The sequence below is a fragment of the Pseudorca crassidens genome, chromosome 7 (genome assembly GCF_039906515.1).
Source record: "Pseudorca crassidens isolate mPseCra1 chromosome 7, mPseCra1.hap1, whole genome shotgun sequence".
Lineage (NCBI taxonomy): Eukaryota > Metazoa > Chordata > Mammalia > Artiodactyla > Delphinidae > Pseudorca > Pseudorca crassidens.
Genome location: NC_090302.1, coordinates 4,227,955 through 4,251,906, shown reverse-complemented (window position 1 = coordinate 4,251,906; position 23,952 = coordinate 4,227,955). Strand labels below are relative to the sequence as shown.

At 48.6% G+C, this 23,952-nt stretch overlaps 1 protein-coding gene across 1 annotated transcript in view; it reads right to left on the bottom strand.

The window, feature by feature from the left end:
• DDX31 (DEAD-box helicase 31) overlaps positions 1-23,952 on the bottom strand; it is a 74,032-nt gene that overhangs the window by 15,876 nt on the left and 34,204 nt on the right. The window contains 5 exon segments of the mRNA XM_067742859.1: positions 1,564-1,732; positions 7,198-7,309; positions 14,279-14,360; positions 19,371-19,510; positions 21,046-21,096. Coding sequence (XP_067598960.1) covers positions 1,564-1,732; positions 7,198-7,309; positions 14,279-14,360; positions 19,371-19,510; positions 21,046-21,096 — 554 coding nt within the window.

The window sequence follows — 23,952 nt, the reverse complement described above, 5'->3', positions numbered from 1 at the left end:
GACCACTAGGAGGTCATTCCAGACCTGACTGCGAGCCTCATAGTTTTGTCACATACTTAAAACCAGTTACTATGTACAGATGTCAGCTACCCCAAACCCAAAGGAAGGAACCTAACTCTGGTGCACGGCAGTCCCAAACCTGGAGTGGAGCTGAGGCACCTTCTCCCTCAGGGAGGACCTGGCTCGAGCAGAGGGGTCTCTGGCCGCAGCCCTGCCCAGGACAGGTAGCGTGTGGCAGCAGGCAACGCTCTGCACCTCAAAACGTCCTGGAGGAAACCAGAGCCGGACGTGTCTCAGTCTTGTCCGGGCATCGGAGAAGAGCGTGCGGGGAAAAGCCTGCCTCACAGAATTACTGGAGTGTCGTCCCACATGAGGGGGTTACCATAAGAGAAAGACGACGCATCTTAAAAATTCCAAAATGGGGGCTTCCCTGGTGGCGCGGTGGTTGGGAGTCCGCCTGCCGATGCAGGGGACGCGGGTTCGTGCCCCGGTGCGGGAAGATCCCACGTGCCGCGGAGCGGCTGGGCCCGCGAGCCATGGCCGCTGAGCCTGCGCTCCGCAACGGGAGAGGCCGCAACAGTGAGAGGCCCGCGTACAGCAAAAACAAAACAAAACAAAACAAAACAACAATGATCTGCCCCAAACTCCCCATACAAGCAGCTCCTGGCATCTAAGAAACTCTAGCTCCCGCGAAGGGCTGGGGCTGGTACTAAAAGAACACCGTGTGTGGTGTGTTTTTTGGCTGCACCACCATGTGGTTTGCAGGATCTTAGCTCCCTGACCAGGGACTGAACCCAGGGCCATGGCAGTGAAAGGGCCGAGTCCTAACCACTGGACTGCCAGGAAATTCCCATGAATACCCTGTCTTTGAGGAGAGAAAGAAGACCTTTTACAACTGCATTTCGTTGAGAGAAATCATCTCAGGACCTCTTGAAATAGTGAAGATGGACTCGGAGCCCAGTGCCCAACCTGCAGGGCAACACTTCTCACTCCGACTCTGGACCGTTCCTAACGTGTTCTTTTTTTTGGGGGGGGAGCAGGGGGCGGAGGGAGAAGAGTCCACTGCACTTACCCTACACGTGCTCAGTGCTGGAGGTGCATGCCAGCACCAAGCAGAGCGGCACACGGCGCTGGGAGCCCCAGGCCCGGCCCCCATGCCCAGCCAGCCTGCAGGAGCCCTGCAGCCGCAGCAGAGTTTCATGGAACTCACCACCGTCTTCCTTCAAGTCCCCAGAGCTTTCCAGGGTGGACCACAGCACACCTGGAGCTCTGAGTGTGAAAAGCCCCAGAGTTACTCTATCCGTGGGCAGTCTTGCTGTTCCAATAATCCCCACTACTCTGGACCCAACAGGAGTTGGGTCAGGACCCATCATCGAATTTCTGCAAGTGCCTTAAACGCATTCAGATTAGGTATTTTTCCAGCTGTTCCAAGCACTCATCATACTGAGAGAAGGGCAGATACTGGCGATAATTTACCACAAAAATGCAAGTTGGCACACAGCAGCCCCCCACACCATCTCATGGCTGCCAATCTGAACAGAGGACAAATTCAGCCCACCCTACCTTTTCAGGTTTGCTTTCTTCTTCTTTGTGGCCAAGGCACTGAGATTTTTAGGGGCATCTCTTAGCCCAAAGCTCTTAGCCACATGCCCGAGGTGGAGTGATCGGATGTGGAAGATGTGCTTCAGCTCCCGGGGGTAGGTCGCGTAGGCCCGGATGAAGGACTGCAGGGCTGAAAGACAGTGAGAGGGCGAGAGGCGGTCAGGACGGGTCTCAGCTGCCCCGGCCTAAGGGCTGCCCTGCGCAGCTCACCCTGCCGGGCCACGATGCACACACAACCAGGATAGCACAACAAACATCAACAACCTAAAGCTGTACTTGTGTATTTTTCTTAATTTCTAAAAATAAGTAAGTCTACCAGCCACAATGAGTAAACCTAATAAAATTTCACATTTTACTGCGTAGCTTGTAATAAACCTAGAGGGGAGGGTCCTGTTTTCTTCTTCATTATAGTCTTGGGGTCTAGCACAGTACCTGGCACACAGCAGGTTTCTGTTGTATAAATGAATGAATGAGAGAATGAGTGAAGAAACTAAGACAGGATCAATGTATACCATTTTCTTATGAAAACATCAGACCTTTATATTGGGAACATTTTTCCCTAATTGAATTATTATTTTCTCAAATAGTTAATACATGCAAATGTCACAACATTTAAAAGGCTCACAAGGCTTTATTATGATTGCCCTTATGTTTATTATTACTATACATTATCGCTACTGTAAACACTGTCTCTGCCCGGAGTGCCACCTCTAGCTGCCCATCTGGAGGAATCACTGACACCAGTTTTCCATATACTCATGGGATTTTAAAACCGAATTCGTGCGAACGCATCCAGAATCGATCGATACGGGGTTTCTTACCCTTTCAAAGAATGTGTAAAAACAGGAAAAAAAAACAGAATTGTAAAGAGAAAGAAAATTACTGAATTTCTAAAATAGCCCACAGACCAGTTCATCTGTTGAGGACGGTTTAGAGCTGTTCATCAGACAGTCTATCGTGAAAGTTTCAGTCCTATTTTAAAGTTAAGAAAGAGGCCCCTGTTCTCAACCTGGCACTGGTCAGAGGCAGTTCCCAGGAGGGTGGCACTCTGGCTACCCCTTAATTGGGCACTCCTTTTTTAAAAAATTTATTTTTATATTTATTTATTTAATTAATTTTTGGGCCACGCCACGCGGCATGTGGGATCTTAGTTCACGAGCAGGGATCGAACCCGCACGCCTGCACTGGAAGCGCAGAGTCTTAACCACTGGACCGCCAGGGAAGTCCCCGGGCACCCCTTTGAGGAATCATTTTCCTATACCTTGTTCCCCTTAAATGTCTCTGGATAACAGTGACGGTCCAGTGTCTGCCCTGTTCTCACTCCAACAGGACGGGGGGGACTCTTGGGACTGCTCCCCACCCCCACTGACTTTACTTCCCCCGGAGCCCCGCCCCGCCCTGCTTCTGATGGAACCAGGCACTAAACACCAGCGTCTCTCGCCCTCGCTTGTTGAGCCACTGGACTGGCAAGTTTGCCCACAGCTTAAACGTAATATCCCAGCAGCACCTGGAGACTGGCGTTTATGAACAGTAATAAAAAGTGTCATTTTAGCAGATCAGCTCCTGGAAGGATCCTGGGAACCCATCAAAGCTCTATTTACCGAGCAAAGTGAACTCCTTTTCCCAATCGATGAGAAATAATAACCAAGGCAACCCCACTGTACCCCTCGCTTAAATCTGTGCTTACTCCCCTTTTTAATAACTGGGGACGAGGTTTTTCAAGGAAAATCTTTAACATTTCAAATGGCCCGTGCTGTTTGGAGAGTTCTGACACATATTCAAGTCCTCAGAGGCGAAAGCTCTACAACTATCATGACCCTGGAGACGCCAGCCTCTTCTCCACCTCCCTCTCTTTCCCAACCCCCAACGTTTACTCTAGACAGAAAGAGCAGACTGGAACCACGCCACGCCAAAGCAGAGTCTGCCCCTCTAAAGCCTCGTTTACCCCGATACTGGCCCAGGCCTCCTCACGCACCTCACTCTTGTGCTTGAGCAGACTGGCAGATCAGAGGATTCCTCTTCTCTGCACCAATCCTGAGAGCTGAGGCTGGAGAGCCTCTGTCCTGGGAGAGCTAGGTGCTCAACGAACAGCTTTACGGGGATAGTGAGTTTGCCAAGAAATGGCAGAAGGGTTCTCTCCCTCGACAACTGGTCAGGCAGCATCTCTCACTGCCTGTTTGCACTAAGCCTCCTCGTCCTCAAGGCTCCTGTCTCGCTGGGGACAGCGACAGTTGGTCGTCCTCACATACATGCACACACTCCCAGGTTTGGCTAATTCAGAGAAGCAGGAACCTCAGATGGAGCGCAGCTGTCTGTAGGACCTTCCAAGGGGCAGGAAGTGGCCCTGCTGGCAGCACCAGGAACGTGTGGAAGGAAGACGGCTGTGGGCCCGAGGCGAGCGGGAAGGCGAGAAGTCCTGAAAGGAGACGTTTATTTGGGAAGACGGATGATGCTCTAGCCAATCAGAGCAGGCAGTGGCACGCCACCAAGTCCCATTTCAGAGCCAGAGGATGACAGAATTAGGGGAAATCGATTTCAAAATACCTTCCAAGGACATTTCGTCCTTTTGAGCAATAAAACCAAATGTACTCTCGGACATCTGATCAGGAACAGCGGCATCGTGCAGATGAGGCTTTGGGTCAAGGAGGCAGAAAGGAGCAGAACTGCAGCCTGGAAGGTGCAGCTCATCCTCGCCCCTCCCGACCCCACCCCCGCCCGAGAAGAGCACGCGTCTGTACAGAGAAGGCGCGTTGCATGTTCCTACCCGGCACATCAACAGTGACGACCACCCAAAGAAAGGGCGAAAGGAGGCTGCTTGCTTGCCCCTCTAATTCTCCTAAAGACAAAGCATTTGGCCAAGGAGCCAACCTCCCTCCGATCACACTGAGGGGAGAGGGATGATTTCAGTAGTTTGCATTTTCTTGACCTCGAGAAGCATCCCTTCAGAGCCAGGCACAACCCCTACACGTGCAGCCCTTGCTCTTCAGGGAAGAGCGGCTCGAACCGCAGGGGAAGTGGCGCTGTGCAGGTAAAGGACTTCGCTTTCTGAAATTTTCGTTCAGGACCCTGGAATTCAAACTTAGGTTACCACAATTTTTACCACCTGCAGCTCTAGCTACAAGATGCAAGACATGAGGGGAGAAAGGGGTAACTGCTTCTGGAAACTGACCACGATAAAGTTCAGGTCATTAGCAACGACTGGGTCAGAAAATGCAAAAGGAAAACAAATGCATACTTGGCCCAGTTTCCAACTAGGTTTCTGCCGTGAAGGCAAAACCCAGCTGCTTTGTTAATTATTCATGAGGTGGGTTCTGAAATGGCATAAAAGGGAAGCAAGTCAGTAGTGGGGAATTTGCATATGCAGATTGAAATGCAAAAGACACTATCAACTCCTGGGGTGTGGCAGTTATGTGTATATTTCCCCCAAACCTCCAGAACTCAATCCTAAGTAAGAGGAGAGAGAAGAATAGGGGAGAACCTAATGTCTGCTGTGGGGTGACCGAGATCTTCTATGGGCAGTTTCCTTAAAAGACGATACATTTATTTCCTCCTTGGTACATAAACATTGGGGACTGGCCCCACTCCAACATCCTTTAAAAAGAAGGCAAGTAACTCTGTTTCTTGGTATAAAGTTCAATGGTAACGATAACGAGAGAAAACACAAAACCGCATTCTCTAAGGACTACTGACTGTAAGTTTTACTCTGAGGACCCAGTCACACTGAAATCGTTGCAGGCTCGCTAGAATACCCAGATGACCTCTGACACTGACGTCATAACGATGGTGTTCTTCCCCTTCACTGCAACTCTGCTATTAACCCTGAAATCCTGCTGCAAACACTTGATTGTGCATCGTACAGAAAGCTGACGTTGCCTAACTTTCCACAAATGACCAAACTCTAAAGTTCCACTGAGATGAACGTTCTATTCCTCCTGACAGAATGTTCCAGTACATCTTTAAAGGCAGGTTCTCAGGAGGAGCCTTAGGAGTTGCTGAATTCACTTTAGGGAAACGCTAGGACAGGGTATTAGCAGAAACCAGACGGGAATACGCACTGATTTTTATCAGCAGTTATGGGGCAACTACTGGGACGTCATCTCTCATCTCGGGTGGTTCTGATTAAGGACTGCCTAACTAAGGACTGCCTTTATGATGTGCTAAGGTATGTAACAGGCACTTGCAAATACTTGCTAACTTAGTTCCGTCATCTATTTCCAGATGACCGTAACCACCCGGTAGCCAGTCTCCCAGCCTTCACCCGTGCCCGCAGTTTGTTCTCACTCAGCAGCAAGTGACCTTTTCAGACCTGTCAGACCACATCTCTGCCCCAAGCCCTCCAATGGTTCCCCTTCCACTCGCGGTAACCGGGTCCCCTGGATGGCCTCCACGCCCTTCCTCTGCCACCCCTCCCCTCCTTCCAGCCACACTGCTGTCCAGGAGTTCCCGTGCACTCTGACCCCCACGCCCCAACCTGCCTGGACGCCCTCTGTCGGAGCCATGGGGCGGCCCCTCGTGAGGTTTCTGCTCAAGCATCGACCCTCAGGACAGGACTCACTCTGCCCTCACCCCTTCATCTCCCTCACTTGCTCTGTTCTCTCCATCGTTCTCATCACCTTTCCCTAGACTATCTAATTTATATGGAATTTACTAATTGTGTTTATTACGTTCATCTTCTGCTCCCCCACTAGAATGTTCTAAAGGTGACAGTTTTTGTCTGTTCTGACCCCTGGTGTACCCCAAGCACCTGGAACGGCGCCCAATTCAATAAATATTTGTTAAAGGAAAGCTGTTTCGTGTTTTTTTTTAAAGATTCAATTCATAAAAAGAAGAAAGGATTCTATAGTGTTTATCTATTGGTAAGCCAGCCTGGCATTCTTCTCAAAATAGTAGTTCGAAAAGAACTCTGGATCCCCCAACGTGGGGGTAAGTCACTAGCCAAGACACACACGTTCCAGCATGAAGGACACGCAGCTGTTCTAAGCTCCCTTCTCCCGTGCTCTGTTCCGCACTCAAAGGGAACTGTTGAGTCCACCCTTAATGCTTGGTGATCCCAGGGGCCAACTTATCCTATAAAGGCACTGAATATTAAATTAGTACCTAACTCTTTTGTAAATTTCCCAGGAACCGGGTTCATGGCCTACGGTCCTTCCTCAGCACTGTTCTTCTCATTTTCCTTTGTACTTTCAAATAGGAACTGCTTTGGTCTAATGATTCCAGCCCTTGCCTTCATCTCTAATTTCCATCTCTACAACTATTCCTGCTGACATGTCATATCTCTTCTATCTGGTTTTCTAAGAAAGAGAAAAATGGATCCCGGAGATCCAAGTTGCTAGGTCAAAGCTCTAGTCCTGACGTAAGCCAAGATAAAGCCTCATTTGTGCAAAACACGGGGAAGGATGAAATTAACATTTAATATCACTCTAAAGCCTTCCGTGCCTGCTTCCAAACCCTGCAGAATTAGGGAGATTGAAGGCTTCTGCTGGTGAGCAAAGATGCCCGGTTGGCCTCTCAACCTGTCTGGGGGGCGTGCGGGTGGAGGTGGGGACGATGCCCTGCAGGGTTATCCATCCACAATCACCTAAGAAATCGACCAACCTTTCTTGGCCCCGGAGACCGTCCTCTCGCTGGAGTGCACGTAATCTTCAAACACCGTCTGCAAGACCGTGGCTCGCTCTCGGATTTCCTGGCGGCCAACGGAGCGGCGTTTCTGGGAGGGTGACGGAAGGATTAAAGGAGAGACAGTCAGAGTCAGGAATAATGAAGCAGTTTATAACAGATTTAATAACAGTAAAATCACACAGTAACCACAGAGGGGCCAACAAGGGTAATCCTTTCAATATTACTAGGGAAAAAAAGGGAGCGATGAAGATGCTAAAGTCAAGTGAAGATGAGGGTGGGTGGCTTGGTGAGGGAGCAGATCACGTCTCTTCTTTATTTACTTATTTACTTTCCTTCCTGGCCTCTTATGACTCATGTTCAAAATCAAAGTCTACTGGAGACACTTTGGAATTTTCCAAGTCCAATTCCGGCCTTTACAACATCACTGGACACAAGCAGTTTTTAAAGGCGTCTTGTATGGCCCGCTTAGGCCTTCAGTCTCCTCCCCTGCCTTATACTCATTGGTGGAAGCCTGCCCGTTCCTGTCTAAGAGCATCCCACAGTCACCTGACCACAGGTGAGTCTGTCCTTGAATCGTAGAGCATATGCTTCCTCTTTCCTAGGAGGTTCAGACTCTGTTTCAGATTCACTCTTTCAGCCCAGACCTCTGTGCTGAGTTCCCAGGAACCCACTGAGGAGTGGGCTGCTCCAGCAAACCACATTCAAGACGATGGCACGGATCGTTGCAGCCAACAGTCCCTCTGTAAGAACTCACATCTGTCTGCATCAAAGACCTTACAGATGGAAAATATTAGGAAAATAGAAACTTCTTTTCTTTTCAGCCTTTAGCAACCCCAGAGAAAAGATTTCCTTTCTTTATATCCCCCTAAAGACAAGTGGCTTTTGTTTCCTGCATCTTAACACGAATGTTTTCTGTTGAACGCGAAACCAAGATCCAAAAGAACCCGATCTGGCTAGCGTGCCTCCCCAGAGATGTTGATTCTTTGGATGGTGCCTATTAAGCTCTACCCACACTCACCCCCCAGTGTGGGTCTCACCAGCGTGAGACCCAGCTCATGCTGCTTTTAACTCCTGTAGAGGACAGGGTGCGAGCCCCTGGGTCTGGCTGACCGACCCTAACCCCGTCACCCGGGTCTTTTTCACATGTAAAGCTGCCGCAGAAAGAATAAAGGGAGGAGAAGGAAAAGTCTCCCTCTTCCGAGAGACATTCGTCTCTGTGTTAATAGAGACTTCACAACCTGAAAATGTTTTCAGTTTAGTCAAATCATTCCTGCTACCTGTTTGGTTGATGACAGTCTATCTGATTTCACGGTACATGGTCCCCCTAAGGGTTTTATCCACTCAAATGTCAAGAGAAAAAGTCACTCGGGAGCTGTGTTACGAAAGTGGACATTTGCTGTTGTCATTAACAAGGTTTTTTTTTACCCTCTTAACTGATGTGAAACGCAAACTTTTTTTTGCTGCCCTCTTTTCGTTAAGCCGCCTCAGCAGCGAAACTGTCACCTTCCTTGCGTTTTTTTTTTTTTTTTTTTTAATATGAATGTGAAATTAGCAAGGATGCCCTTTCCCCTGGCGGACAGAATCCTCTGTTATTAAAAAGTAAAGCACTTTAATAATGAAAACTTTTTCCTCTTTTTCCTGTGTTTTAACTGTTTAAAATTAATGAGAAGGGCAGAATGGTTGTCAAAGCGATATTGAAAGCTGGGCAGCCAGGACCGAATAAGCACAAAAATCCCTCTAGAGTGTTAAATAAACAGAGCTGCAGCCCTCTCGAATCCCTCTGTTGGTTATTGTATACATTCTGTAACAGCTCTCAGAATAGATCTGAGAGCCAGGGAGGCAGAGAGGTTTCAGAATTCCAATAAAGGCCTCAAATTAAAGACAGCCTGGTGCGAATTCCAGGAGAAAATTAAAGAGACCTCAAGCTTAAGTGACAGGTGACTTGCTTCTGTGTCACAACTGTCAGGGGATTTAGTGATAATATGGCAATATATTACAAAGGGCTTTTCTTATTTCCCCCTTTAGGTTTCAAAATGAGGTATCTTTTCTTCCCAACCCCCCAAAAAAAAAATTACACATACACATACATATAATGTGAGTGTGCATACTAGTGAAATATGTAGAAAAATCGCGATAAAACTAGGTTCACGTGTTTGAAATGATGAGGTCACTTTAGTAGAATATAAGAAAAAGTTAATGGCAGAAAACATAATATACGTAGGAGAAAGAAGGTCTTACCCCGCCACTTCCAGAAATACTTTATTTTAAAATTGCCCCTCTTGAGAATGAGTATTTTTCAGCTGTCTTCTTGGGAGGACAGTCTGAATTTAAACTGAAGACACAGGGAGCAGAGTCACGCAGTGCTGGCTCAGCCCCAGACAGGTGAATGCTCCCATAACGAGAGGGGGGTCAGAGCCCGGAGGGCACACCCCGCAGCACCGGGGCGGCGGGGGGGGGGGGGAACTCTCCCGCCCTCAAAGACGCAGGCTTAGTCCTGCTCCATGAAGCAACTTGCAAGTAGCGGACTGTGGGTCGTCTAGAAAAATAACATCTCCAAAGGTCTAGACGCACTCAATACCCTTTCTCTGTAAAGACCCCACTGATCTCGGAGAGGAGAGACAACCCACAAAAACCAGGCTAGGGGCTTGTGATCTTATCTGAGTCTCTCACCACGCCAGTGAGCTTTTTGTTAGGATGAGTTTGCAGGCGTATTTCACAGGACAAAAAAACTTTTAGGAAAAACACGTTTGGGTTTGTGTTTATGCTGTGAAGATGAAAACTCATGCCTATCAAGAGGCAACAGATGAGTCTAACAGCTGGGCTGGGTTATTTTTGTTGTACAGTTTTAGGTGGTAGCAGTTGGGCGGGGTGGCGGGGGGTGGTTATTTGAAGCATGTGTCTTGAAATCGCCAACTTCTAAGGCATTTTTAAACTAAATGGAAGGATTTTGTTTTAATCATTTTATTGCCAAGCTGAGTTTTACCCCCACGGTCCCTAGAACCTTCTGAGCGCTTCCCAGTCAAGTTGAAAGATCAAATTTATTCTCTTTGTAGGTGGCTGAACATTCGTGCACCCAGACGTAGCTATATATATTTTATATACCTAAATATGAAATATACATTTTACAGATGCTTCACTCGCTTGCGTTCTGTTCACAGAAGCCCCAAAATGTACATGCCAAAGGACACTTACAATGGCCTTCAACCAAGCTGGGTGAAGACGGGCATTATGATGAGGCGTCTGGCTCGGTGTGTACAAGGCCCAGCTACTGAGCCCACATTCATCTGTCCGGCACCGGCCTGTGTACCAGAGAGAACTGCCCACAGTGAGGATACCAATTAAGACGTACTGTATTTAAAACAGAATTAAGGGACTTCTCTGGTGGCGCAGTGGTTAAGAACCCGCCTGCCAATGTGGGGGACACGGGTTCAAGCCCTGGTCCGGGAAGATCCCACATGCCGCAGAGCAACTAAGCCCGTGCGCCACAGCTACTGAGCCTGCGCTCTAGAGCCCACGAGCCACAACTACTGAGCCCACGTGTCACAACTACTGAAGCCCACACGCCTAGAGCCCGCGCTCCGCAACGAGAAGCCACCGCAATGAGAAGCCCGCGCACCGCAACGAAGAGTAGCCCCTGCTCACCGCAACTAGAGAAAGCCCGCCTGTAGCAACAAAGACCCAACGCAGCCAAAACTAAAAAAAAAAAAACAGAATTAAGGGCTTCCGTGGTGGCACAGTGGTTAAGAATCCGCCTGCCAATGCAGAGGACACAGGTTCGAGCCCTGGTCCAGGTATACCCCACATGCCACGGAGTAACTAAGCCCATGTGCCACAACTACTGAGCCTGCGCTCTAGAACCCGCAAGCCATAACTAATGAGCCCATGTGCCACAACTACTGAAGCTCGCGCACCTAGAGCCCGTGCTCCACAATAAGAGAAGCCACCGCAATGAGAAGCCTGCATACTGCAATGAAGAGTAGCCCCGCTTGTCGCAACTAGAGAAAGCCCGTGTGCAGCAACAAAGACGCAACGCAGCCAAAAATAAATAAATTTTTAAAAAAAGAAAAAAAAAGCTGTAAAAAAACCCCAGAATTAAAAGTTGTACCAGCATTTACTTTATTCTCTTTACTGTTCACATGAGGCACGCACGTAATATACTCCTGCAGGCTGTTTATCTATGAGATAATTAGTAATGAAGTCAATTTAGTTTCATTTTTCTTTGTCCTCTGACTTAAAGTTAAATTTGGTCAAACAAGTGGTGTTTATGGATGTGTCATCTAGAACCTGGCATGATTACTTGAGTTTTCTAAGTTAACCAGTTATTTTGGTGTCAGTGAAAGCCCAACCTTGATTAGCACATTTTCTTTTTAAAACCAAAGACCACCAGACCTTAAAAATATCAAAACATCCTGTCCATCTGAGCAGCAATTCAGGGTTGTGGTGAACTCACACGGCCCCGAGTGTGCAGAGCACGCTGGGCTCGTTTTACTTAAACCTCACAGCAACCCTCCAGGATGGGTACTCGTGCTGTCCTCATTCTACAGATGGGGAAACTGAGGCTGGGGAGGAGGAGAGAGTCTGCTCAAGGCTGCAGAACGACTGGCTATAAAGCAAGGACTCGAACCCAAGTCTGTCCGACTCTGGGCCCCAGCTCTCACCCACAATCTTATGAAGGCTCCGCAAGCCCCAGCCAGTCTTCAAGGCTGGCCTCAGGCCACAGAAAAGGCTTAAGGAGAGGAACTGGGGCTGCCAGGCCACAGAAGGGCGGATGTTAACAGAATGGCTGTGGCTTGTTCCCCAAAAGAGCAGAGGGAACGTTCTCTTGCTCTGGGGGAGCGTCCTGCCGGAGGGGCCCTGCACCCGTCCACAGCTTCCCCAGAGACGCGCAGGGGCACACGACCATCGGTGCCCGGGAGAGAACTGGGCTGTGTTCAGGGGGTAAATACTGACACCAAAGCCGGTCCTGGAAACAGTGTAAGGCTAGATTATTCAAACCTTTACCATCTCATTTTGTAATTTTGTGGCTTGCTCTTATTTCTGGAGAGCAGGCAGATGCCAATTTTCCACTTACTGTGAAACAGCAAAAAAAAGGCGCTGGGCTTCATGTCAACGAGTCTGGACTTTAATTCCACATCTGCTACTAACTGATGTAACAAAATAATAATAATAATAGTAATAATAATGAATATCCTTTGGTACCTGTGTTGGGACTTTCAGGTTATTTCCTACTCAGCCCTCCAATCTCCTTCTGAGAACACTAATATTATTTCAGTTGTACACATAAAGAGATGTACTCATGAACCTTAGGAAGGTCCAGTACTGGCCCAAAGCCACACAGCTGGTGAGATGAGGAACTGGGCCCTAAGGCCATGCTCCTGGCCACTCTGCTGCTGCATGCCGCCTCAGACGGCTCCCCAGGTACCCCTGCTTATCCACGTAGCTGTCCCGGGGCTATAATTAAATAGCTGTGGGAACATTTGGAAAAAACCCCAGAAAAACAAAAACAAAAAACCCAGAAAACAACTGCTCCCCACCCCACCTTTCCACCCGCCCCCCCCCCCCCCCCCCCCCGCCAACTAGAATTTGCAGTAGTTTCCAAAGAACAGAGAAGTGTACCAAGACCAATGAGTGTCTCATTTCTGGTCAGTTCCCTTGACAACAGACTATCGATAATATGGGATGGTCCAAAGTCTCGTGTGCCCTGGTTGTTCTATAAAGAAATATCACTTAAAATAACGTGTTGATCAATTGAGTCCTTAATCACTTTCTTGCTCACGGGGATCTTTGCTGTGGTACCATTTACTGACCAAATTTCACCTTTATGAAAATGGCTAACGTTACCCAACTTAACAAGCACTTTAGTTCCAATTTCCTGGCTTAACTAATACTAACAGAGGCTTATTGGCACATGGTGAAGCACAGGTGCTTTGAAGTTAGATGCCTGCTTTCACACCAGGAGAATCAATGATTATTGTGCCCTCGTGAATGTTCCTTCAGCTCGCTAAGCCTCGGTTTCCTCATCTATAAAGTGGGACAGTAACATCTGCCTCATAGGGCTGCTGAGAGGATGGAACGGGACCAGGCGTGTGAAGAGCTCAGCACAGTCCCGTCTGGAACACACGCTGCGGTAACGGACACTTGGTTATTTCCTCCCCTTTGCTTAGCTGCATTTCCGGAGGTACTCTCCGGAACAGAACTTAAGTCGGGGTCAGCCAGATGGAGTCCCTGCCTCAGGGAGAATATTGATCCACATAAAGACACGTCCTGATGCACAGAAGAAACTCTTAAACTCGGTCTATTTGGCTCTGACTTTCCAGTCTATCCTCAGGCATCAGAAGAGAAAAATATCCAAATAATTAAAATTTCATGGACGAAATTACGCCCAGCAACATCACTACACACACACTGACAAGTACATGTGATACAATGAGTAACGCGGTAGAGTGGGGGCGGAGGCGGGGCAGTGATTCCGCGCAGGGGGGAAGTCTCGGAAAAGGAGCAGGAAAGGATCCCGGGCTGTCTGCAACTGCTCAGGATCTCCATGTGGAACTGCGCGGATAATAAAAATTTTTCTTCTTAATCATCTCAACGTCACTCTTCCTCTGTGTATAGCGAACGTTAAAAAATGGATGAACTAAGTGTGTCCGAATGGAGATTCCGAGCTATTTATTTTTTCCATGCTTTCCTGGGTGGACGGGTCTAGCCAGGTGTCCTTGTTGACGATCTGGAGGGGAAGCACCAGGGCTGAGTATGTAACGCTGCCTCCAGACTCATTCTGGCCTGGGATGAGACCTCCTTTCTGGGGAGCTCGCTGCCGCCTGGCAGACACGCAGGATGGACTGGAGCCCATTAACTGGATGAGCCCAGCAAACATGTCCAGGAGCAAAGACAGAAAAAACACGATCAAGATGAGGCCTCACCTAATGTTCATGGTCCTTAAAATACACGTTTTACTTGACAGAGGCAGTAACTGCCCCATACTCAGAATCACTGCTTCCCCAAATCAGGAAATGCGTCACGTCTGTTAGCAGCAAGCGCGATACATAATAAAACTCACCTGGCTTCCCCATCGTCTCCCTTTAAAACAATCATCCCGTGTCAGAACAGACAAAATATCTTCCATCTTTATCTCAGAAACACTGTAAAAGGAAGGGCACATCGAGGTAAACCTTCGGTTCTTTCAAAAACATTTGGAATCTTGATGCATAAAACTGGCCTCTCATCAGGCTAATTCGATATAAAGGAGAAGCAACACTTGGTCAGGGAAAGGGAATGTTTTCCCAAACCTTTAGGAATTTGGAAGGAAGGGGCCCTCCATGATATTAAAGGGACAGACAGGGTAATATTCCCAACAATTTCCTTCCTGCCTGATACATTTACATTTATTTAGAATTTATACATTTATTTATACATTTATTTAGAATTTCCTCTATAGGGATCATGTCATTATTTCTTAGTAAATCTGGAACACTAAATAAATAGGCCTGCTCCTAGACAGATGACCGTGCCTTGAGAAGACGAACTAAAGAAACATTTCCGACAGTCCCTTTAGTTTCATACTTAAAGGAAGGAGGTGGCTGAAGACCCTTAACTGTGGGGCTTAACCAAACACCTGAGTGAAGGTAAACAGGCGGCCAATGCCCATTGCCCATCTTGGCACCAGAACTCTCTCCTAATCTACACTGAGGGATCTTTGCTGCTCCAGTCTCTTAATTATTCAGGGGTGAGGACCAAATGATCTAGAGTCACATGCGAACGGCCGAAACCAGAACTCAGGCTTCCCTTGTGAACAGAAGCCGTCAGCAGCCAGAATAAGACACTCCAAGCTGCCTGGCAGGGGAGTCTGGCCAGCCCACCGTCCCCCACGGCTCTGGAAGGCCCCAGCCTTCGCCCCAGGAAGGGCACGCGGCAGAGTCCTGTGTTAGAGGCGAGGAGGGAAACACACTCCCCAGGGAGAGAGGAAGGGGGAAGGAGGAGCTCTGGGGGAGAAAAACAGATCATAAAAAGATAAATGATTTTCTTGTATGTTGTTGGGTTTTGTTTTTTTTTTTCCTAAATGTAACAGCAAATTAAAACATGAATGGCAGCCTCTTCTGTGGGAGAAGACAAAGGTGACTTTCCCCCAAAGGTGACTCTGACAAAGCTATGAATGAACATGTCATGTCTGTGACATGATCTGCCTGAGCTGTGTCACTGCTTCCCCGTACACCCCCAGCCCCCAGCCCTCACCGTTCTTTCTTCACTGCCAGCTCACAGCCACGTGGATTCAGAAAATATTTTTACAGAGTCGACCAGAGAATGCAGAGTACATACCAAGAGTGTAGGAGTTGGGCGGGGGGGGGGGGGGGGGGGGGGGGGAACGTTCGCGGCTTCCTGGAAAATCTGTTTTTCATATGGGAGAGAAATGTTACGGCTACTGAATTTGCATCTCATTTATGCCTGGAAAGCTGAAGGAAGGTAAGAATCAGAGCCCAGCCCTGCCTTCTCCTTTTTCTAGCTGACCTGCCTCTATTCATCACTTCTTTTCTTGAGGAAAAAAAAAGAAATACAAAAGTAAAAGCAACATAAGAACTTGGGGTCAGATCCTGAAGTGGGGAGAAAGAAAACAGGTATAATGGCATTTGCAGCCAGGGATACAAAGAACTAAATATGCCACAGAAAGGCACAGTTTCCTCAAATGTTGACCTTCAGCCAGGGCAGGCTCGTAGGCTGTATGTGTCCGTATGACAATGTTGGGGGACCATCTACCCTAAGTGAACAGGAGATGGGACTGAACTGGAGCGATTTACAGTTGAAAAGGGCCTTTTCCTCCGAGTCTAAGAAATCACTGCTTCCGAGGAACAAAGCACATCTACTCTCTTATGTATGGTTCTATCAACACACCTGAATCATCCCACCTCACTATGAAGAGAGACAGCTAAATAGATTCAAGGAACTAACTTATGCCTGATCTAAGAAATAACACATTTCGAGGAAGCATTTACATTTTAATAAACCAATGATGACTTTCATTAGAAACATGTTTAAAGGAGAAGTGGGAAAAAGTGAAGAAGCCGGCAAACACCAAGAAGTCGGAAGGCTGCAGAGACAAAGTTCTGGGCATTCAGACAGAGGCGAAGCGGCCCGGGGCACCTGTCTCTAGCCCTGCTCAATGAAACTGTCAGGGCGAGCTCCACGCGCTGGGGGTTTGGGGGCGGGCGGCGATTTCCTGCGACGGCCCTTGCTGCTGAGAGCCTCCGCCTGCCTTCCTGATCTTCTCTGTAATTCATCAGCCGTCCCAGCAGCCCGCCGCCGGGCTCTCAGGTTCTTAGGCACCAAACAGGCACACACGTCTTCCTCCTGTTTTTGATATTTAGACGTGTATCTTTTGTATTCCAAGAATCTTCAAGTCTGCCTCTTTCCATGGCATGCTTTTTAATTAGTTCTTATTAGATTTAGTTTTTGTTATTAAGTCAAAGAAACAGTTTCTATATAGATCCCCAACATACAGCCCTTCCTCCAACAGAAATCAGCATGTGTAACGCACGGCAGTATCGCAGCGACAGATCTGATCATCACTCGGGTTGACTACGTCTCGCCGGTGAAGCAGCCAGTGGTTCAGGACCAGGCACTTCAATAGGTGAATTTTCAGGGCAGAAACCAGTGAGGCTGGACTCCTACAGAACTCTCTGCCCCTTAACTGAATGTTCTTACACCCCCTGTAAGGACATTCTTACAGCACGTAAGACCCAAATCTCTTCCTTGCGGTATTTCCCAGTCTTCATCCTTCTGAACTTCCTCCCCAAGTCTCTGGCATCACTGAGTTCTCTCCTGACTGTGAACCTTATGCTGAATTTCCCATGAATGCTGCGGGCTCTTTTTCCAGAAAAGATCATCAAAAGGGAGGACTGTCTTTTTTTTTTAATAAATAAATAAATTTGTTTATTTTTGGCTGCATTGGGTCTTCGCTGCTGCACACAGGCTTTCTCTAGTTGCGGTGAGTGGGGGCTACTCTTCATTGTGGTGCGCGGGCTTCTCGCTGCGGTGGCTTCTCTTGTTGCGGAGCAAAGGCTCTAGGCGCACGGGCTCAGTAGTTGCGGCGCACGGGCTCAGTCATTGTGGCTCGCGGGCTCTAGAGCGCAGGCTCAGTAGTTGTGATACATGGGCTTAGTTGCTCCGCAGCATGTGGGATCTTCCCGGCCCAGGGCTCAAACCTGTGTCCCCTGCATTGGCAGGCGGATTCTTAACCACTATGCCACCAGGGAAGTCCCAAGGGCTGTCCTTTTTATACCTTTAAAATATACCCAGCTCACCAATGATTCATGTTGGTGCTAATTATTATTTTCCCTTTTTCAATTTCAGGCTTACATTTGAACCTTCCATAGCAATCAACTGGAAGGCATTTATTCGAGAACAATGATGAGAGGGAGAGAGGCGGAGGCATCTATGCTGACAACTCTGTGCTCACCATCACCCTTTGACTGCGGAACTGTCTGCACCCGTTTCTCCAAGGAGATCACATCACAGTGAACGAGGACAGGAGGCCAACCAGAGAGAGCTGTTGACGGGGAGGAATGGGAGAACGTGAACTTGTGGGTCTAGAACGGAAGGAGGAGGGAGCCATGGAGGCAGAGAGAGGCTGCCGAGGTGCAGTGAGTCCCTCCTCTTGTGGGACAACACACCTCTGAGAATACCTTTCACACATACACGAATCGCTGGGACAGAGGGAAAAAGCTACGGCGCTGGGACAGGTTTTCATTTCGACCCCCCTGTATTTCTGGAGTGTAACTGCCTGATCGGGTGCCGCCTAGACTCGGAAAGGGCCGCAGTGAGAAGTCTGACGCGGCCTCCAGCCCCCAGGAACTCAGAATCCAGCTGGAGATGGAGCTCCTGGTGAAACGCTGACTCATCTACATGAGATCTTCTCTCACAAGAGAAGAAATGCACGTCTTCCCGAAACAAACAAAAACCACTCCTTCAACTGACAAGCTGTATCAAGATGAGAGAATTACGTAAGAGGAAAACCCACACCGTCTTCATTTTTGCCCTCCTGAATTCATCGGGAGCGGGTCCTCGCCTCCCCCGACACTGAGGGGTGTGAAGCACATTTTCTGAGAAAGCTTCCTTCCACGAACGGTCACACCAGCAATCTCGGAAGAGTTTTGAGAGTGTTGAAGTCTGACTGGGGACAGCGGAAGCCACCGAGTGGCTTCTGAGCAGCTGGGCCACTCCTGTGCCCGGCGTGTACCGTGCCACCACCTTGGGCATCACACAGCTCTTCCTGTGCCTCCAAAAACATTCTATGCATCGCTGTGCTTTCTCTGAGCAGAAGAAATTCGTGAAAGTAGATCAGTGTGAAAAACCGCATGCCTTTAGAAGCGCATTTTCAGAGCCTGTTACTTTAGATTTTATGGAAAACATGACTAAACAAACTCATTTCTGTGGCCAGGTGGATGCTCTCTGCTTTCATCACAATCACGCCTGGCCAGCTCGAGCCACTGTCCTCTGTCTGTCTTTGCTTTCTTTGTCTTTCCTCGGGGAGATCAGGGTTCGATGGAAGCCCCTGGCGAAGGTTCCATGCTGCTGAGCCCTGTGGAGTCCCCGACCCAGGGCTGGAACTGGGGGCTTGACGCTGGGGGGTGTGAGAGGCTGCCATCTGACTGGGTGCACACGAGACAGCAGCTGGACAGCCTTGGCCACAAACACGTGGGACATAATTCACCCGCCCCTCATGGTTTCTTCCCTCGTTTTCCTTTCCTGGGGGAGGGGGAGTTGTGTAAAGAATCAAAAGCATTATATTTTTCCAACTTTAAAGGTCCTAAGCGTTAATTAATTACAAGAAACAAAAATGGTGACTAAGAGAGATCTCTGAGAAGCTGGCTGGGCGGGTGGTGCACACTGATTTCGCAGCAGGAGCAACGCCAACACAGACCTCTACCTGAAAGAGAGAGCGCAACAGATCGCTCTACGCCTTGGAATGGCAACGCAATGAAAACTGTCATGTGCTGATGGCGTTAAGGGTTTCAGTCTTTGCCACTGGCTATTCTGGGACTCACTTAGGGATCACAAGGGTTAATGGCTCCTCGTCAGCTTACAAGGCCCATCCACTGTAAGAGGCGACAGAAAATTAATTAGGTGAGATCAGCCGAAACCCCGTGTTTCTGACTCACTTGATTTTGTGAGAAGCCAACGAGTTGACATATTCTGCCTCCGAAGGAGCCAAAATGAGCAGGCTGCTCCCATGGCAGCCAATCCGGGCGGTTCTCCCAATCCGGTGGATGTATTCAGCAGGTGAAGACGGAGCGTTGTACTAAAAAGGGTAACAAAAATGAAGGCATTCGCAGATCAAGGGACTGCCATTAATTGGAAGTGCAATACCCCTCACCTGCCTCCAGGTATCCCAAGAATTAAATCCTGGTGCTATGGTTACCCTACCACAATCACAAGGAGAAGTCACTCAACCCTGAAACTCCTGGCTTCATTGGAAATAACAAGGCTCCGACACGCCAACAGGAACAGTGGCCAAGTTTCAGATAAACGAGACGTCTTCTCGTCCCAGTATCTCCTATTTAATTTCACTTCTCCACAGGTCTCTTCATTTTCCTATTTGCATCTTTTCACTGAGGTGACTGGGCAAGGTGAGAATGCAGGCAGGTGGGCGCAAACTCGCGCAGGATGGCCGCACGACCTTGGCCTGCTTCCTCAGTAGACAGGGCAGTGGGGCTGAGGCCACGAAAGACGCTGCACAGGGTACAGAGACTCAGGTCTCCACCGCCTCGCTGCAGGCCACCCAGTCCCAACGGAGCAGAGCTGCAGGCCAGTTGAGAGGCACGTTCCCCTTCCTGCAGGGAAACGCCTCCGCTCCCACGGACAGTGCTCCTGACCCGGCAAAGGGCCAACGCTCTAACTCAGCAGAACGGACGCTCTCTATGGCAATAACGTCATCGTCGTCAACACCAATTGTCCCTGTACTCATTCTGCCCTTTTCTTCTTTGCTGCTACATGCATCAAAGACCAGAGGGCCAAGAATATGATGGGAGGCCAGGCATATTAAACTAATCAATACCCACAATTATAAGCAGGCTCTCAATGATCAATTATATGTGCCTGGCCTCCTGCACATTAAAATCATCCTCGCCTTCCTATTTCAAATTTGCTCCATGGACAGCAGGAAAGAAGACACAATGCCTCTAGTCGCAAAGTCATCATGTGCCGTGAGCAGAGATTCCTAGCTAGTGACAGGCATGCAATTCCACTAAAATGTGAATAAACCGTGACTCACGTAAACAGGGCCCTGTCCCCTGGCCCCCGTACAGAAGGGCTTAAAAATACCACTCTGCAGACTAAGGAAAAGAAAAACCAAAACTAAAGCCACTAGACTAGCGCTAACACCTCTACCCTCTGGCAAAGCATCTAAGGCTAGAGGTATGTGTAAGATGCTGTCAGGGCCTTAATTGCCCCCTGCAGGTCAATGTGCATGGACACAGCTCTCAGGACAGCTGAGCCATTGCCTTCTGGACACGATGAGGCCTCCCAGGGGCCCAGGTAATTTCTGTTATTTTCAGCTTGCTGAAAACTCTGTGTGTGACACACATTAGTCTGTGAGCAGGGGAGCCTGCCCCTCCCTCCCACGGCTGTACAGTCTGCAGGCTGTGCTGCAGTGGTCAGGTGGGCTGGGTTAAGGAAAGATGCCAGGAGAATTGTGCAGATCGGGCTGGTTGCTGCCTGCTGACCAGGGCAACACCCAAGAGGGTGATAATAATTATTCTACTTAAAGCCAACGCACCTACTCATGATCACACATTCTGGCCTCAAGCTCGCACCTTAACAACTTAAATACATTACCTGGACAATCCACGTGACTTGAGGGAGATCTAAGCCCCGAGCCGCAACATCCTTCAAAACAGAAAAGAATATGGCTTAGGACAGAGTTTCTCAACCTGTTTGGGGTCATGGATCCATTCGATGATCTAATGCAAACTCTGAGGGCTCACCCCCCAGGAATGTGCACACCTTCAGGAATCCACTGACGTCCACCTGTGGGTAAAATTCCAATTTAGAGGCTAGTTCTATAGAACCCGCAGGTGAGGCGGCCACAGCCCACTTCGCTAGAAGAACATCATCTGCATGTAGGCCTGAGAACTAAGTCATTATCAGACAGTCATCAACCAGACAGACAAAAAGTATAAAAGCAATGGAGATTTTTTTTCTCTTCTTTTCCGCTGGTCACCACCTCAAGAGCAAAGACTCTGCTCTCTGGTTTCTGGCCATTCTGGCAGAGAGACTAGAAAATGGGAATCTTCCAGCCTTTGGCAATAAAGGTACACCTGGCATTCACCTTCAAGCACAAGTCACACCAAGAGTAGCCCCAGCCAACAGGTCCTGGGCACTCACTACACACCAGAGAGGGTGGAGAGCATTTTATCTGCGTTATCTTGACTCATTGTCAAAATAACACCTCAGGGGCTTCCCTGGTGGCGCAGTGGTTGGGAGTCCGCCTGCTGATACAGGGGACGCCGGTTCGTGCCCCGGTCCGGGAAGATCCCACGTGCTGTGGAGCGGCTGGGCCCGTGAGCCATGGCCGCTGAGCCTGCGCGTCCGGAGCCTGTGCTCCGCGACGGGAGAGGCCACAACAGTGAGAGGCCCGCGTACCGCAAAAAATAAATAAATAAATAAATAAGAATAACGCCTCAGACAACTATTACTCCCATTTGACAGAGAGGAAACCAAGATTCAGAGAGATTAAGTAACTTGTCCAGGGACACATGTAGTGGGATAACTGAGGACATGGAAAGGAGACGTGACCCATGAGCACCCCCCCCCAGCAAACTGGGGGCTGGCGAATAAGCCAGAACTGCAAACAGTCCTGATTGCTTTGAGCCCCCCCGCCCCCTGGCAAACCAGGGGCATGCAAATAAGCCAGAGTTGTGAACAGTCCTGATTGCTTTGAGCCCCGCCCACCCCTGGCAAACCGGGGGCCTGCGAAGAAGCATTGAGTGCTTTGGACACTGATCCATGAGGTGTCCTCAGTATAATCAGAGTGGTGGGAACGCAAGGAGATGCCCTTGTGCTAGTTCAGTATAATCAGAATAATGGTGGGAACTCTGTGCTGCTTTTGCGCTCAAGGACGAAGCACGGCAGGTGCTCACGAAAGCCAATTATTGCTTGTATAATCAATAGAAGCATATCTTGCTGCTTTGGCACTTCTGAAGTGTTAAGAAGACAAGTCTTAAAGTGTAAACCTAGATAATGCTTTAATAAAGGCTACCACAGCAGGACAGACGGCGCTGTTTTGCCTGAGCGAGCGGCAGCCCTCTACTGCTGTGCTTCGGCACAATTCATCTCGTGTGACGAGCTTACTTTCGGCCCTGTCCTGAGAAACTACAACAGACACACAGCTAAGAAGCAGAGCTAGCCCTGAAATCCAGGTCTGCTTTACTTTTCCAAGACCATATTACAGTATGCGGCTCCACTATCAAAAAAGATGCTGTGTCCCTCGTATGCTGCAGTGGGAATGCAAAATAATACAACCCCCTATGGTGGGGAATTTGGTAAATATCCAGCAAAATTACACACGCACTTGCCCTTTGACCCTGAGCAATCTCCCTTCTTGACCCTGAGCAATCTCCCAGCAATCCATCCCTGGCAAAAATTTAAAATCATCTGTGCACAAGGCTATTCATTTATTTATTCATTTATTTTTTTAACATCTTTATTGGAGTATAATTGCTTTACAATGGTGTGTTAGTTTCTGCTTTATAACAAAGTGAATCAGTTATACATATACATATGTTCCCATATCTCTTCCCTCTTGCGTCTCCCTCCCTCCCACCCTCCCTATCCCATTCATCTAGGTGGTCACAAACCACTGAGTTCAGCACTATTTATAATTGCAGGTCTGTTAATAACCCCAATGTCTAGCAGGAGACGGGTTGAATAAAACACGGCAATACCTACCCCATAGAACGGCGTTTTACACAGCTACAAAAGGAATGGAGGTTCCTATGTACTGATGTGGAGAATATCTAGGCTATGTTTTGAGTGTGAATAGTATGCGTTTGTGTAAGAAATGGGGGAAATGCAAATATATCTGCTCATATTTGAAAAAGAAGTAATGGAGGGAAAAACCCCAAAGCTTATAAAAAATAGTGAACTACACGGGAAGGAAGAGAATGGGGGGAGGGGATGAGGATGGAAGCTGGACTTCCTTTAATGGGCCCTTATAATTCTGACCCTGAGACCACGTTTCAACATAATTAAAAATTAAAAAGTAAGGGCTTCCCTGGTGGCGCAGTGGTTGAGAGTCCGCCTGCCGATGCAGGGGACACGGGTTCGTGCCCCGGTCCGGGAAGATCCCACATGCCGCAGAGCGGCTGGGCCCGTGAGCCATGGCCACTGGGCCTGCGCGTCCGGACCCTGTGCTCTGCAATGGGAGAGGCCACATCAGTGAGAGGCCCGTGTACCGCAAAAAAAAAAAAAAAAAAGTAAGATAACCAGCTGTCATGCAGTAGGAAAGACAGAATGTCACCTCTGACATATTCTTGCCAAAACAAAAACAAAACCCTAGCAATGTCTAACAAGTGCCTAGACCTACTGCAGGGCGACAGGGACAAGGTAAACAGCACCACAGGGACGCAATGTGGAGCGTCCTGAAGGACAAATGGTCTTTCTTCCACCAAAAAATCCAGGAAGAAAGAGAGGGTAACAAAAACAGAAGACATTAAGTAGACAGAGGGATTAATGGATCAATGC